Raw genomic sequence first — 16,916 nt, forward strand, 5'->3', positions numbered from 1 at the left:
CATTGGACCTCACAATTCTTCAATTATGACCCTGGAATGATTATAAATAAATAGGTGAATCTAGAGATGGATCCCAAATATTTGTTCAAAGATTTAGTTTAAACCTTGGCAAAAATATTAAAATGAGTAAAAAAAAAATTAATTCTTTTTTGTTTTTGACAATATATGAGATAATGGAGATCGAATCTAAGATTTCGAGATTAATTTCAAACCTAAGATTTCGAGATTAATTTTAAATACCAATTAAGCTATGCTCATGTTGACAAAGAAAAAAATTAATTACAAAATTCATCGACTTTTAATTTTGTATTTTATAGATTATTGAACTTTAAAAATATTTGATAAGCTTCTAAACGTTCGATTTCATATTTAACAGTGAAAAAAAAAATTAATTATAAGAATTTTATATTTAAGACCTAGTACGATGAAATTAAAAGTTTAGAAAGAAAATTAAAACACCATACTATAATAATATAACAAATTATAAATATGAGAGATCAATCTTCCGACCACATTTTTTAAAGTAAGCTCACTTTGGCAAATAAAACTTCACTTAGAGTATTTATTACTTAAAATATGATAACTTACTGAAGTTAGATTATGTACTTCTATATCGATTTTTTTTCAAAGGATTTTATATATAGATTTTTTGCAAGAATTTAATTTCAGATAATATCTGAAAATTGATATTTTCATATACAAAATATGGCAATTAAATAATTTCATCATGATTCCAAGACTTCCAATTTTTTAGTTTCTAAAATTTTAAAGTTATTTCAGCCTTTTATCACTAATTTTGCATTAATCATTCAGAAAAATTTAATCCAACTGCATACAAAATACTTATTTGCAAAGAAACATCAATACATCAAATGTCTTTGTCTGTTAGGTTTCAGTTAAATTGAAAACAAATAAAAATAAAAATAAAAATAAATTATTTGTCCATTTAAACAAGAAAAAAGAAAATCTGAAATTTAGAATTATGAACACAATGACCAGGAAAGAGACTAAATAATTAATATAGAAAAGACAGTAAGTATAAATAAGAGAGTTTAATTTAAAACAATTGATTATGATTGGAGGTTCTGGAACCAACAAAGTCAGTATATAATTAGCTGAGTAAATCAGTTTTACTTAACACTATCCCCTAACTAACTGCTGTATTCAATTGTATTGCATATAATCAAAACTCAAAGACTGGTTGTACAATGGAGCCTGCAAGAACACCAAAACTAAGTCAACACAAAGTATTTGCAAAAATTGAAGGCAGAATAATAATCAAATGAGGTTTGTATAAACAAGGTTTGGAGTATACATGATTGTAGTTTTCTTTACGACGTCTCGGCTTAGAAGAGAGAAAATAGTTGACATTTCTCTACTAAGGACGTTGAACAAGGAAAGGGTAGAGGCGACAATCTTAACGAATCGACCGTGAAAGAGAAAATATAGTTGTAAGTTAGGTTTACAAAATTTTTTATTTCGGTTTTTAGAAAAAAAAATCAACAAAAGTTTGAATGGACATGATTGTAGCTTCCATTCAAGACATCTCAAGTTAGAAGATAAAGAAACAATTGATATATCTCCACTAATGATGTAGAATAAGCAAACGGGTAGAAGGTAACACTAATAAACTAACCGTGAAAAAGATAAAACAGTTGGAAGATAGGTTTCCAGACAAATTTCTGTGTATGAAAGGGCAACAATGATTTTTTTTTTTTTTTTTTTTTGTATCTGTGAATATTTGAGTCAACTTATGCACACTTTGACTTTTCTCATGTGACAACCCACCTAACCCTACAACATTCGAGTGTCAAGGAAACTCGTAAGATATTAAATCCTCACTATGAATTGAACCTATGACCTTTAAGATGCCCTATACCGAATACATCTTTTCGACCAAATTGGTGTGTTTTATGTCGTGGGGAGAGAAAAAAAATCTAATGCCTATTCTTCCGTCGCTGTTATAGTAGGATTGATGAGAAGGAATTAGTTCCAAGTGTCCTATCCTTTGGGGAAAAAATGCAAAGGAGAACATCATTCAACTGTTTTACGGCCATATTCTAAGGAGGAAGGGAGAGATCTTTGAATAAATGTAGCAAAAGCAGTTCTACGGTGTATTTGTGAATTGAATGAGCTCCAGAACATTCAATGAAACGACAACTGGGCAAAGGTGGAAGCGATCAACTTAGCTAAGTTTCAATCTTTTGGTGTTCTTCGTGACTTTGCCTAATCCATTTTGTAGCTACTCCTTATTTTTTCTAGATTAACCAAAGATCGATTGAAGTGCATTTTGTAAGCACCAGTACAAACTCAAGTTGTGTGATGTAACTTATCAGTTTTTACAGAATCAATTCAAGTGATAAACCAGAGGTTGTGTACTGAAAGATCTTATACGTACCTGGAAAGCAGTATGCGTGTAAGGCATCCCTGCACATGGCCACGGTGCATTGGCTGAGTATCTAGATACTTGATTCAATCCTACAGTCTTGATAACTGAAGGAGAAACATAGCTCAACGAAAACTCGTTCCTTGGTACATGATAACCACTAAATGAAGGCGGGACGTTTTGCATGGTGAAAGGAGCAAAATTCATGCTCGGAGTCAGATTAATTGGAAGGCTCTTAACATACCTACAAATGAAGAACAAGTTTTCAATTAATATGCATGTAAATACCAAACCATTCAGATATTACATCACATAATGAATATAATAAGCTCGATAAGAATGGAGGTTCAATAAACTTTCAGCTAAATGGTCTCATCATATAGGGAAGAACCAGTAAAAGCATTTGTAATAAAGGCATAGTCGTACAACAATTCCACATTCGAAGTCATAAGAGGCAATACTACCTTTCATAACTCCGATCATAATCCGGGTCACTAAGATCCTTTTCCCTATCTCTTAAAATGGCAACCCGAGAAGAAGCCCCATTCCCGGTATCTTTGACACTTGTACACTTCTCTACATTGTTCACTCTACACTCTTCCACCCTATCTCTATTCGGGGATATATCCAGCTCCTCGGACAATACATCCACTGAACCAGTACTACCCTGGCTACTGAATATTCGAGCACGTGCCTTATCATACTCTTCCTTCCGCTGCTCCACACTCCTACCAAGACTTTGCTTAGCCATACAATTACCTGCATCATCAGACGACTTATTCGGCCTCGGCCTGATAGCAATTTTAACACGCCCAGGTTTATCATCAGCCGATTGTTTCGCAGGTATTTGAGATAAGCAAACAGTCGGGAATCTAGCTTCAACAGTTTTCCTCACTAAAATCCTCCCTTGTCCATCTATGCCATTATCCTGAACCGTAGTTTGCAGACCATAGTGTTGAGCAACACGATGAGCTGCAAGTCGAAGATACGAAGTAGGAAAGTGTTGGAACTCAAACACCTGTTGCTCTTGGTTTTGCAAAAACCTCTGGATATCGAGTTCCATCCGCAGAACTATAGTAACAATTAAACTACAATGAGCAGAGTAAATAGAAACAAAAGCATAATATTAACAAAAAGAAACTAAAAGTAGCTAACTTAATCCATCTCACAAGGCTCTCTTACTATCTTCATGGATGCATAAACTTACTTAATCTGTGCTAAAACTAGCAAATACCCATTAAAGCTAAGACAACAGATAAGTATAGGGCATCAAAATTGGGCCAAAAGCTACAACACTTTGTTCTGAATTAAACCAATACAATAACAGATCCACGATTACAAGCCAAGAATCTAAATCTAAACCTAAAACATGTCATATAACCAGAAAAAGGGCAATCAATCAGAGCAAACAAGAATCTAAAATTGAAGCTGAAACAAAAATCAAAGGTAGAATCAAAGAAAATACTGACTGGTTAGACGGTGTCGAGGGTTGTGAAGGGCCTCGATCAAAAAGGGGTCAACCGTTGAGACTTTATCTTTGAGGAAATCTGGGAATCCATCAATGGAGGAAGCTGAAGAGGAATCCATTGATTTCACTTCTTCTTGTTCTTCTTCAACAAGAAATCGAGAGAGAAGTGTGGAGAAATCTTATCCCTGCAAAAGGGGCAGAAGGGCTCAACGGCGGAAGGTAAATTGATAAAGGGTTTGTAATTTTATAGCAAAATTATCGAAAATTTTACTTTCCTTATCCAAATTAAAACTTACCCACAAGAACACAGACCCGATTTCTTAGAAGTTTCGGTGTTGGATTGCGTTATGAAACACGAGACTGAGGGATTGTTGTTGACTTTGGAAATACTAAAGAGACCATTGGTAGGAACTCTCTTGAATATTCTTTCCTTTTTTTTTTTTTTTTTGCCCACTGTTAAGGAAAGTAGACCTTTGAGAAAAAAAAAAAACCATTCATGAACTTTGAGGTTATATTAACTTAAACCCTAAATTAATAATTATATTAATTTAAAACTTGAAATTTGAGAGATATTAATTTAAAACATAAACTAATAATTATGTCAATTTAAATCTCAAACTTTATTAAATGTATCAATTTAAACCAGAACTTTTATAATTATATAAATTTAAATTCTAAACTTTTATAAGTGTATTCAAATAAAACATAATAGAGAGTGTAAATTGATACAATTATAAAAGTTCGGGGTTTAAATTGATACATTTATTAAAAGTTTAAGATTTAAATTGATACAATCTCAAAGTTCAAGGTTTAAGGGTTTAAAGGTTTGTGACATCCAATGCGAAAGCGAGATCGGGTCTCAAATTTGATTTTCACAAAATATAAAAATTAAAGAGAAGGAAAATTTATGCATTCTAGAAAAATTACAGCATGCTTTAACTAGGTTAGAGAGGATTAGGGTTTAGTGATTACATACCCTTAAAGACACAAAAGTTTATTAATTTCCTCTCCAATCGGTCACGATCTCTCCTTGGACAACGAACACCAAAAACTCGACACTCCAAAGAGCTAATTGGTTGGACACCGCCATAATGAAACCTCTGTATTCTCTTTTGGGGTTGAGAATCCACATAAGTAGTGAGCTTTGTATGAATTTAGGGAGAGGGAGAGAGTGATTTTTCTTTTTGAGAGGAAAAACTTTTCAGAATATTCTTTTGAGAGAGCACTGGAATCATTCACACAAACTTATGTGTTTTTGGGAAGAAGATGATAACCCCAACATCCAACTTGCCTCATCTCACGATTTATTAGAGATATTAGGGGAAGGAAGTTATTTTCATAAATTCCTCCCATTAAATTAAAATCAAAATTTTAATTTTATATATGTACATATATATATATATATATATATATACATATATATAAACTAACTTATTATATATAACATATATTATATTATATGTTATATCAAATACAACACATAACATATAGTTTATATTATATCAAATACAATAAAACCTACCATTTGAAATTCTCTCAATAATATATGGTATTTAATATAAATCAATTTTATATTAAATAATTATATGAATCCAATTCATATAATTAATATTTGAATCATATTCAAATATTTATTTTTTCTCAAAATAAACTTTATATTATAATGTATCAAATACATTATATTAATTATATCATATATAATTAATTCCCTAAATTAATTTGAATAATTCAAATTAATCAAAGATTAATTTGATTCTCAAGAATCCAAGTTGAGTTACCGAGGGAGCCTTATGGACTTATAGATTGAAGCTTCAATGGTACTTGGATAATTAATTAAACTATTTAATTAAATTACCCAACTTCCATTAACTGTCGGTTACTTCACTAAAGACCGATGACTGTACTTTTTGCAGTACAGATATATTTCTGTATCCATTGGATATAACAAATCAACGATGTGTTGACCCTTCACAAATTGCTCGTAAGTACAGTGGGGATAAAATGATCGTTTTGCCCCTATAGTTACATCTAATTCCTTAAGTACCAATGATCCCTCTAATGAACGATAAGTCATAGTCCAACTATGACCAAACTTTTCTCGGGCTAGGATAGGGTGTGGCACCACATTGTTCAAGCCCCAGAATCAACCCTTAAAGGAACAATTTCTCTACTTACTCTAACTATAGAGAATGAGTGAATTCCTTCTTCTGTAGCTGCGTTACCAGCTCCCCAATTAGACAAATCCCCAAAATGGTAGGTATATTAAGTCAGCGAATTGGCCACTCTCACCCATGCATATCAAAGAATCGTCTTCATAGGCAGGAGTTCATAACTCATTCAAGATTTAGGTCAACTCACCTATGGTCATCTTGGTGAAATGTAAGTCTCTTCTATGAACGGTGTTATATAGTGAGACTATTCATTTTGTGGTCTAGTCTTATACAAACTCTTTGTATACAACACCCTCGTTCTCATGTTTTCACATGAATTATCAGGATCAAATCATTTGTAGCACTTCACAACAATTGTAATATCTACAAAACAGGTCTTATTCATAGTGTCATTAGGATTAAGTACCCAGCCTTATCCATCTAATACAGACTGTTTGGTTATCATTTAAACATGATCCACCTATATGTCTCCACATACATGTTTAAGTTACCGAAGATAACCTTAGATCTTAGTTTATTGGTTTTTTGGATTAATGATACTAAATGTCAAATAAAATGTCTTAGATTTTATTAGATAAATAAAATGTTTGTATAATACAATTATAAACTATAGGACCCACGAGATTTAGGGCATCAACCCCAACAGATACCCCCAAAGTTTAGGAATATAAATCGATATTTGTCCCAAAAAAAAAAATCTAATCTCTTGATTGAGAACCAACAAAAGCTGGAACGAGAGCGGGAGATTTAAGATTGTGAGGATTTGAATTTTTAATCTCCTGAACGAGAATATATGTCTTAATCAATTGAGTTATGTTTAAGTTGTTATTTATCAAATTTTGAATTTTAAATTTTAAATTTATATTATAACCAAACATTTAAACTGTAAGTCAAGGGATTAACTCTGGATAACTTTTGATTTTTTACTGATATTGACCAAACCATCTCGACTTAAGGGAAATTGATTTAAAGAATTAAGTATGTGTAGCAATTTTATAGTTTTGGTTGAAGTATCTCTTAGAGGGGGTTTGAAAAGTTGAGTTACTAAATCTTAAATTTTTAGGTAAAATATGTTTCAACTTGTAACTGTTTAGTCTTTAAAATTTTAAATGCAATACTCTCTATCATACTTTTTACTTGTTGAGATTCACTTAAAACTCGGAAAATTGTCAAAAATAGGACTTTTTTAAGGGGAGTAGAGACATTTGGGACAACTTTTTAAAAAGATGACTCTTGGGATAAATAAGATGTGAATTGACCACATTACTCTTAAATGAAAAAAAAAAAAAAAAAAAAAAAAAAAAAAAAAAAAAACTCATTTTATCCTTTTTTCCAAATTAAGTTACTTTAGTATTTTTCTCCCACATTTTTTCTCATTTTTCTCCAACTTCTCTCTAGCTTCTCTTCCCTCAAACTCCCTTGTCATGCCCTAGGATTTTTAGTCGTTCTTGAACATTCTCTCAACTTCAATACATTTGTGGTAAGTTAACTTTATTATTATTATTTTAAAATTTTTATATCGATGTTGGGTTGAGTTATGTTAAAAGTTTTTTTCCTCAACTTCCAATCTTGAAATATGTGACCCCAAATTAGTTTTATATTTGTTTTAAATGATTTAGGGTGGTTTTACACATGCCTTAGCGAGTTTTTAGTTACTTTTTTTTATTTCACAACATCTGTAACTCCCAAACTTCAAATGTCCAATCTCAAATCAATTTTATACTTGTTTTAGGTGATTTAGGATGATTTTACACATGTTTTAGTTAGTTTTTTTTTTTTAAAAAAAAAAACTTTTGTTTTTTATCTTGCAACATCTCACAAACATCTTGCAACTCTCAAACTTCAGTTGCTCAATCCTAAATCAATTATATGTTGGGATTGGTGTCCTAATTCTCCCGGAGTCTCGTTGTTTTGTAAAGATACACATTATTCAATGAATAAAATAAGTGTTATTTAATTCTGGCATTTACTCGTATCTAATAAATAAAGCTCCTTGGTTATCTTATGTGAACTTAAGCATGTATATGTGATATACAAGTAGATAATGCCTTAAGTGATAACCTAAATCGGTCTGTAGTATAAAGATTAAGGTGGGATATCTGATCTTGGTGACACTACGGATACGGCCCACTTTGTAGAGGTTTGCAAGTGTTGTAAACTACTACAGATGGTAGATCCTAATCATTCGTGTGGAGACGTGGAGTGGGGGTGTCCTATACAAAGAGTTTGTATAAGACCTGGACCACGAGATGACTAGACTTTGTTTATAACGTCGTTGATACTAGAGATTTACATCTCACATAAACTACCATAAGTAACACGACCTCAATCCTGAGTGTTTTGGGAACTCTTGCCTTTGAGGGCGGTCCTTTGATTAGTATGGGTGAGAGTGGCCAGATTGCCAACTCAACATGCCTACCTTTTTGGGGACTTATCTAATATGGAAGCTGGGAACTCAATCTGGAATTCACTCCTTTCCTGAAATAGTGATAAGTAGAGAGATTGCTCCCTTAAGGATTGATTCCGGGGCTTGAACATAGTGACCACAACTTCTATTTGGAAGAGAATACTCAATCATAGTAGGACTATGATTTATGTTCATTAAAGGGATCAGTGGTACTTAAGGAGACAGATGTAACTACAGGGGCATAACGGTTATTGGCCTAGCTATACTTACGAGCGATCTGTGAAGGGTTGTCGTACTACTGATTGGTTAAAATGGACACATAATATATCTGTGGTAAGGAGAGTTCAGCTGTCGGTCTTTAGTGGAGTGCCTGGCAGTTAACAGATGGTGGATCCTATGACTAAAGAGTTTAGTCAGTTATTCACGTACCTTGGAACTTCGGAGCTACAGGTCCATGAGATCCCTTTGGTAGCTTGGATTCAGTTGAGGATCAGTTCTTGGTGTTGATTTGAAATGTTCAAATTGACAAGAGGTATTTTGATTATATATGATATAATCGGTATGATGTATAAGATACATCTAGTGGAGGATTGATGTAAATAAGGTTTACATTAAGTACCATGGAATAGAAAAAGAACTATGGTTTATATGTTTCATGAGATGAAATATTAAAATTATAGATTATAAATATAGTATGATAAGTTGGTTATCATTTATATTTATAATAATACTAATTATTGGATAATTAATACTTTTTCTTTTAAATAACCAAAGTAGTGGATGGTTATTGGATCATGGTAACCGTGAGTTTAAAAGGAAAATGGTTTTCCTATTTTAAAAAGAAGTTTTTTTGACAAAAGTTTGAAAAAGTTTTGAGTTTTCTCTCCGCTTAAAAGAAACTCATGTAGTCGTCAAGTAAATATAGATTTACTAAACGACGGTTGGGTGAGCTAAATGATCGTGCAGGTGCGAGCTAAACGATCGTGCAGTATTTACTAAACGATCGCATAGTTTTGCTAGACGATCGTTGGTCCAAGGTAAACAATCGTGTAGAGTCTATACGTGAAAGATCGAGCTAAACGATAGACTAAACAATCACATAGATTTTGCTAGACGATCGCATAGCTTTATCTAAACGATTGGGCATCAACCTATATGATAAGTCTCCGCCTTCTCCCACTTGCCCAGTCGTGTACGCGATCATTATTTTCTCCTTCGTCTGCCTCATACCAAGTCCGAACAGAGCCCACCCTTTGGATTCTCACACCAAGAATACAAAGGTCGCCTTGTTGGTGGTGTCAAACTCAACTCGACACCGTCGAGGTTTTTTGGAGGTCGTTCATGGTGTTGCAGAGGAGTCCGTTCGTGTTGCGGAGGAGTTTGTGATCGAGATGATCATTGAGGAGTTCGTGACCGAGCGCGAAGTGTTCGTGCTGTGTTGCTGTGGTGTTGCGGTCGTGTAGATCGAGCATTCGAGGCTGCTGTTGTTCGAGCATTCGTGCACATCGGAGCGTGGAGACGCATCCTCATTTGTGCGTAGAGTTTGATCTCTTTATGCATTTGTATTGTTCATGCTATAATTTCTGGAATTATTTATATAACCGCTTGTTTTTTAAGTCGACTGTAAATATATGTTCATTCATGATTGTAATTTGGAATAGTCCTTTTCCATTGCTCATGGAAATCTCGTTTCCGATTTCCTTCATTATATACTTGTTTTAGGTAATTTAAGATGTTTTTACACACATTTTGGGTATTTTTTTAAGTTACTTTTTTTTATCTCGCAACATCTCGCAACTCTCAAACTTCAAATGTCTAATCCCAAATCAATTATATGCTTGTTTTAGGTGATTTAGGGTGGTTTTAGACATGCTTTAGAGAGTCTTTTTATCAGCTGTTTTTTATCTTGCAATATCTCACAAACATCTCACAACTCCTAAACTTCAAATGCACAATCCCAAATCAATTATATGCTTGTTTTAGGTGATTTAGGATGGTTTTGGACATGATTTAGGAGGTTTTTTAGCTGCTAATTTTTTATCTCGCAACATCTCACAACATTTTGCAAACATTTCATAACTCCCAAACTTCAGATATCCAATCCCAAATCAATTATATATTTGTTTTAAGTGATTTATGGTGGTTTTACACATGCTTTAAGGAGTGTTTTTAGCTATTGTTTTTTATCTCACAAACATCTCACAATGAGAATTGTCTTAGGTGGATTTAGACATGTTTTAGATAGTATATTAGTTTTTTTTTTTTTTTTTTTTTTTTTATCTCACAATACTTGCAACAATTTTTCAACTTCCAAACTTGGAAGGCCCCATTCCAAATCATTTTTATATACTACGAGATATTATGGAGATAGTTGGAATTTTTGTTTTATTTTTTGTTTTAATTTTTTTGTAGGAATTAAAGACATTTTGATAATTTAAGGATGACTCATGTTCGGATTTTTGTTTGTTATGGTGGCGTATAAGATGAGAGGTGAAAAATATGACAAATAACCTGATGTATTAAGACCTGTAATTCATGTATATATTATTTGAAGAATTAAATGATAATGTGTATACCATTTTTTTAAGTGATCTTTTATGTTGTCCCTACATTGCAAGTGTCTTAGAAAAATAACCTACAACAAACCAATTCTGCAAATTCACTGGGACACATCTATATGACAAACGTAGGTGTGTATTTCATATATCTCCAACAACAAACAATATGATAAATATTAGATGTGTTTCATATATTTCCAACTATACTGAAAATAACTAAAGTGTTACAAACACTAGGTGTGTATTTCCCTCCACGCTGTCGTGCACCAACCATAAATCCAAATTAGGAATGAGGCATTTTAAGTTTGGAAGCTTCAAGATGGTTGCAAAAACGATAATACATAAACTCTCTAAAACATGTCCTTACACATCCTAAATCACCTAAAACAGGTATAAAATTGATTTTAGATTAGCAATTTCAAATATGGAAGTTGTAAGATGTTTGCGAGATAGTCGCCTATTGCTAAAATATGAAGTGAGATTGTTGTGAGATAAAAAATAGTACCTAAAATCCAAGCTTAAACATATTCATACCCACCTCAAATCACTTAAAACAAGTCTAAAAATCCGTTCAAGTTAGATTTTTTAAGTTTAAAAGTGTGAAGGTAAATATGAGGTATTGCGAGATACTTGGGAGATTAAAAAGTAGTACCTGAAATTCAAGCTAAAACATATGTATACTCTCTCTAAATCATCTAAATCAAGTCCAAAAATGAGTTCAAATTAAGACTATTAAGACTGATTTGACTAATTATTCTATACTGTTTGGACTGATAATTTATGACTGATTGAATTGCATAATTTAATGCATTGACTGATTGGACTGAACTGTTTTGACCATGATGAATGTATTGTTGACTGATTGAATTACATACATATATGAATAACTAAATTTCATCCTATTGTAGTTAAGTATACCCACTACCTCTAGTAAGTCCCATAGGACCCACAACCTCTGGTGAACCCTGAAGAAGACACCACCTCTAGTGAATCCTGAAGGAAACACAACCTTTGGTGAATCCTGAAGGAAAGCATCACCCCTAGTGAATCCCAAAAGAAACACAATCTTTGGTGAATCCTGAAGGAAAGCACCACCTTTAGTGAATCCCGAAGGAAACACAACCTCTGGTGAATCCCGAAAGAAAGCACTACTTCTAGTGAATCCCGAAGGAAACACAACCTCTGGTGAATCTCGAAGGAAAGCACCAACTCTAGTGAATTCCGAAGGACACACAACCTCTAGTGGGCATCTAACTAATCAGTGAGGACACTATCACGATCCCAACATCACAAATATCATAACATGGTTCTATAACATACATATATATCTCATCATCATGGTTCTACAATATACATATACATCTCATCATCCTAGTCCCATAACATACATATACATCTCATCATCATGGTTCTATAACATACATATATATATCATCATCATGGTTTTATAACATAAATATATATTTCGTCATCATAGCTCTATAACATACATATACATCTCATCATCCTCAGATTCAACAGGATCTCCAAGAATAATAATATACTCAAATCATGCTAGCATTCAAACATCCCTATGTGCATCTAGCCTTTTAAATCCTCATGTCAGCAAGGCATACATAAAATTCAAACCATCAATATATCCTCAATAAATCATAATTACCAATACCTGGCTCTAGTCCTTTCAATCCTCAGTCAATGAAGGCATACATAAATATCATGGTAACTAATAATCCTCAATAAATCATAATTATCATTGCATGGCACTAGGGCAGTTCCAATAGTAAGATTACTTACATCTAATTGCAAACTCTAGAAACTAGCAAGCTTAGCCTCTTCCTTACCCAACGAAACCTTGAATTAAACCAAAATGACAAGCAAGCAAATATAAATTTCAATCTCTAAACACACCTTCAAAACCACCAATCCTAGACCAAAATCTTCTTATCAACTTACCAAAAACCCACGAGATCACACTTAAATAACCCAAGCGAAAACACCAAGAAAGCTCAAGATCCAAACCTATTATCCAAACATCATGGCAATTTATATTATGCCACAGATCATGGGTTAGTCAAACTTAAACCAGTAATCCATAAAGCATACAACATGCCTAACAACCCAAACGAGTTTAGAGTCTTACCCTCCACCAAACTTCATCGTTTACACCTTTAATTGGTTGGACGACAACTTTAGCAACCTGAAATTTCGCCCTAAATCCAAAAATACAATGAGTACCAACAAATTAGAGCCAAAACTTTAATGATCGCTCAAAATCCTCGAGAAAACCCAACAAAAATAATTAAAACTTACCCTTAATCAAAGATCCAGGGAAACCCAAATGACAATGACCGACGAGTGGAAAGACTGATGGGCGTCAGCCGATCTAAGAAGCGGTCATCGGACGACCGATTGAATGCAAATTGAAGGAAGTTGTCATCCCTATGTGTGACAGACAGAAACGATAGTCAATGCCGACTGGAGCGACGATGGCAGGGGCTCTAGGCTAACGATGCGCGAACAGGTCAGACGGTTGGGAGTCGAACGACGACACGTCAACAAGCAAAGGCATGGTGGCATACAAGGGCTGGGCGGTGCCTGGGGGAAGCGACACGGTGAACGACTTCATATCTGGCGAACTTGACGGCGCCTCGGCTCGTCGGACGCTGGCAGCAGCTGCGTGGGTGTTGGCGCCTTGAAGAGAAACAAAAACGAGTGGGAGGGGGTCATGTGAGTACCAACGAGAAAGGGAAGGAGAGATTAATTTTAAAGAAAAATAATAATAAAATAAAATATTAGTTTTAATTTTACTATATACGTGTATATATATATATATAATTCTTTCCTTTTCCCCTTTTAAAACCCAAATTTCAAAATTAACAAAAAAAATATCCTCAATAATTACAAAATACTGATTTTAAATTACAAAAAACTCGAAATGTTACAATAGCCCACTTTGTAGGTGTTACAATCGTTGTAAAGTGCTACAAATGATATGATCCTAATCATTCATGTGTAGACATGTGAGCGAGGATATTCCATACAAAGAAGTTTGTATAAGATCGGAACACGAAATATTTAGTCTCATATATAACGTTATTCATAATAGAGACTTACATTTCACCGGATGACCATAGGTAACATGACCTGAATCCTGAATGCATTGTGAACTTCTGCCTATGAAGGTAGTCCTTTGATTTGTATAAGGGAGAGTGGTCAGATCGTCGACTCAATAAGCCTACCATTTTGGGGACTCTTCTGATTGGGGAGCTAGGAACACAACTACATAAGAAGAAATTCACTCATTCCCCAATATCGATGCAAGTAGATAAATTGCTCCCTTAAGGGCTGATTTCGGGGCTTGAACAATGTGGCACCACACCTTCTCCATGCCCGAGAGGGGTTTAATCGTAGTTGGTAATTTATTGTTCATTAGAGGGATCAGTGGTATTTCAAGAGTTAGATGTAACTACATGGGCAAAACGGTAATTTTGGCCCAGCTGTACTTACGAGCAATTTGTGAAGGGTCATTATACTGTTGATTGGTTATATCCAATGGACACACAAATATATCTGCAGTGTATGCAGTTGTCAATCTTTAATGGAGTGCCAAACAGTTAATGAATGGTGAATAATTTAATTAAAGAGTTTAATTAATTATTCATGTACTATTGGAGCTTCAAGCTACTATAAGGTCCCCTCGGTAGCTCAACAGGATTTAATGAGAATCAGTTTTTGGATTAATTTGAATTGTCCAAATTAATTTAGGGAATTAATTATATATGATATAATTACTATAATGTATTTGATACATTATAATATTAAGTATTTATTTGAGAGAAATTTAATATTTGAATATGATTCAAATATTAATTATGTGAATTGGATTCATATAATTAAATTAATATAAATGGGATTTATATTAAATATCGCTGTTGAGAGAATTAAACTATACGTTATATTGTATTTGATACAATATTGAACTATAGGATATATGTATATTTGATATAACATAGTTTAATATATATATATATATATATATATATATATATATATTAAGATTTATTATCAATAGGACAATGTAGTGAACAAAGTTTTTTTTCTCCATCGTTTCTCTGAATTCCCTCACAAAACTAAAATAGTCAGAGCTTTATTCCCCTGGGTTCTCATCCTAGAGAATACCGCGGAATCCATTGTGTTGTGTCCAATTGTTCAAGGGATTTTTCCAGTGAAGATTCGTTTTTCGAAGGTATCGGTTTTGAACCCTTTTTATTTTTATGCTTTTTTTGTTAAATGCATATTGTAATTTCTGTTAAATGTATATTTTTTGTTCTCTTTTGCTGTAAAATTTATATTCTATAAGTTTTAGGATTCCACTTCCGCTTCATGGTCCCTTCACAAGGTTCCTTCGAGATTAACGACTATATATGTGCACATTTATGAGTGATTGTGGACCTTTAGGTTACACACTATGACTGATGTATGTTCTTTCAGGTTCATGTTTACGACTGATTTGTGTACCTTCAAGTTACACATTATGACTGATATGTGTTCCTTCGGGATTACGTTTATGACTGATAAGTGACCCTTCGAGATCACTATAATTGAAACAGTAGCGGGTCACTTATTCAGTATTGTTATACTCATCATTTCCTCTTTTATATTTTTCTTTCAGACAATGACAGGAATGAACTGGTGAGGGATAAACGGGATCTGTGATAGAGCCATATGAGGACATTAGAAAACGCTTCCGCACATTTTTTTTTTTTTGGTTTTTATTCCTTTCATTTGAGTACGTTGTCAAATGACATGTTTTTGCTAATTTTCATTTTCTTTGTAAACATTTTACTTGGGATCCCAACTTAATGTTTTGATTAATGGATTTATTATCAAATCAATATTTCAGTTTAGAATGATTATTTATGTTATGATGGTCAAAATGTTTGAATAAGAATGTGGATTATGTCGTAACAATCCTTGTCTTAGTGCTCAAAAGGTCAGTTTGTTACGGTATTTTTTATATATCTACATTTGTATTCATATATATTTCATGTTTCATTACATTGTAGGGATGAAAGAAAATAATATAGAAATTAAGGGAATATATAGTAAACGTGTGTATTTCCTCTCTTTTGGGGAGTGACTACGAAACCCAACATTAAAAGTCTTTATTAATACACATAAAACTAATAAAAGTAGATATGAAAATTTATTTTTCTGAATATTATGTAATCTTTTCATATCATATATCAAATCTTAAATATTTTCAAATTTCTCCAAATTCTATAATATTTCTTAAATCTTACCTAATCTTTTCAAATCTTATCCAAATTCCCAAATCTCCCAATCTTATGCCAATTTCTGTTTCACAATTATCTGAATTTCCAAATGAATCTATAATCGCAATGTGATTTTTAGATTTTGGGAAAGATAAAATTTTGTGAAAAAGTAAAATTTGGAAAAATATAGGATCTCGATCTTCGTCCTAGTCGAGATTCCCTCGAGACAACCCAAAAAATTAAATAGTTTAGATGTATGAGAAAAAATTTGAATTTTTATTTGAATCTCAGGGTCGATCTTGGCTGGGAAGGATCGGTCAAAACTATTCAATAAATTCCTTAAGAAAAAATACTGGTTGGGAAAGATAAAAACCTTTTTAGTTACTTCTATAAATTTCCCAGATTTTATTTTTAAAATATCAAAAGCATTCTTCAGCTTCCACTTGAGCTTTTCATTATATCTAAGGCAGAATTGGGCCCAAAGAAGTTGGGCTATAAAATGACCAAAACAACTAGATCATGACCCAAAATAGATGGAGAAATTGGTTTTCAGTCATGACATTATTTAGAGAAATTGGAGATTATGACCCAAAATACATTTATTATATTTATTAATTATTTGAGTTTTCTTCCAATTTTCAACTGAAGAG

General features: G+C 33.0%; 1 protein-coding gene across 2 annotated transcripts; it reads right to left on the bottom strand.

Moving 5' to 3' along the window:
• Nucleotides 1-1,051: 1,051 nt before the first annotated feature.
• On the bottom strand, nucleotides 1,052-4,288 carry LOC120074336 (uncharacterized). Of its 2 annotated transcripts, XM_039027426.2 has the most exons (5): nucleotides 4,151-4,288; nucleotides 3,856-4,039; nucleotides 2,851-3,457; nucleotides 2,399-2,630; nucleotides 1,052-1,215 (listed from the first exon to the last, which is right to left on the bottom strand). In XM_039027426.2, the coding sequence occupies exons 2-5, from the start codon at nucleotides 3,971-3,973 to the stop codon at nucleotides 1,165-1,167; spliced, it is 1,008 nt and encodes a 335-aa protein (XP_038883354.1). In that variant the 5' UTR covers nucleotides 3,974-4,039; nucleotides 4,151-4,288; the 3' UTR covers nucleotides 1,052-1,164. The 2 variants fall into 2 exon arrangements, with proteins under 2 accessions (XP_038883354.1, XP_090167916.1); XM_090311790.1 differs by lacking the exon at nucleotides 4,151-4,288 and having other exon boundaries at nucleotides 3,856-4,114.
• Between the last annotated feature and the right edge of the window lie 12,628 nt (nucleotides 4,289-16,916).

Source organism: Benincasa hispida, chromosome 3, assembly GCF_027475165.1.
Source record: "Benincasa hispida cultivar pf3 chromosome 3, pf3_genome.v1.1, whole genome shotgun sequence".
In the NCBI taxonomy this organism is placed as follows: Eukaryota; Viridiplantae; Streptophyta; class Magnoliopsida; order Cucurbitales; family Cucurbitaceae; genus Benincasa; species Benincasa hispida.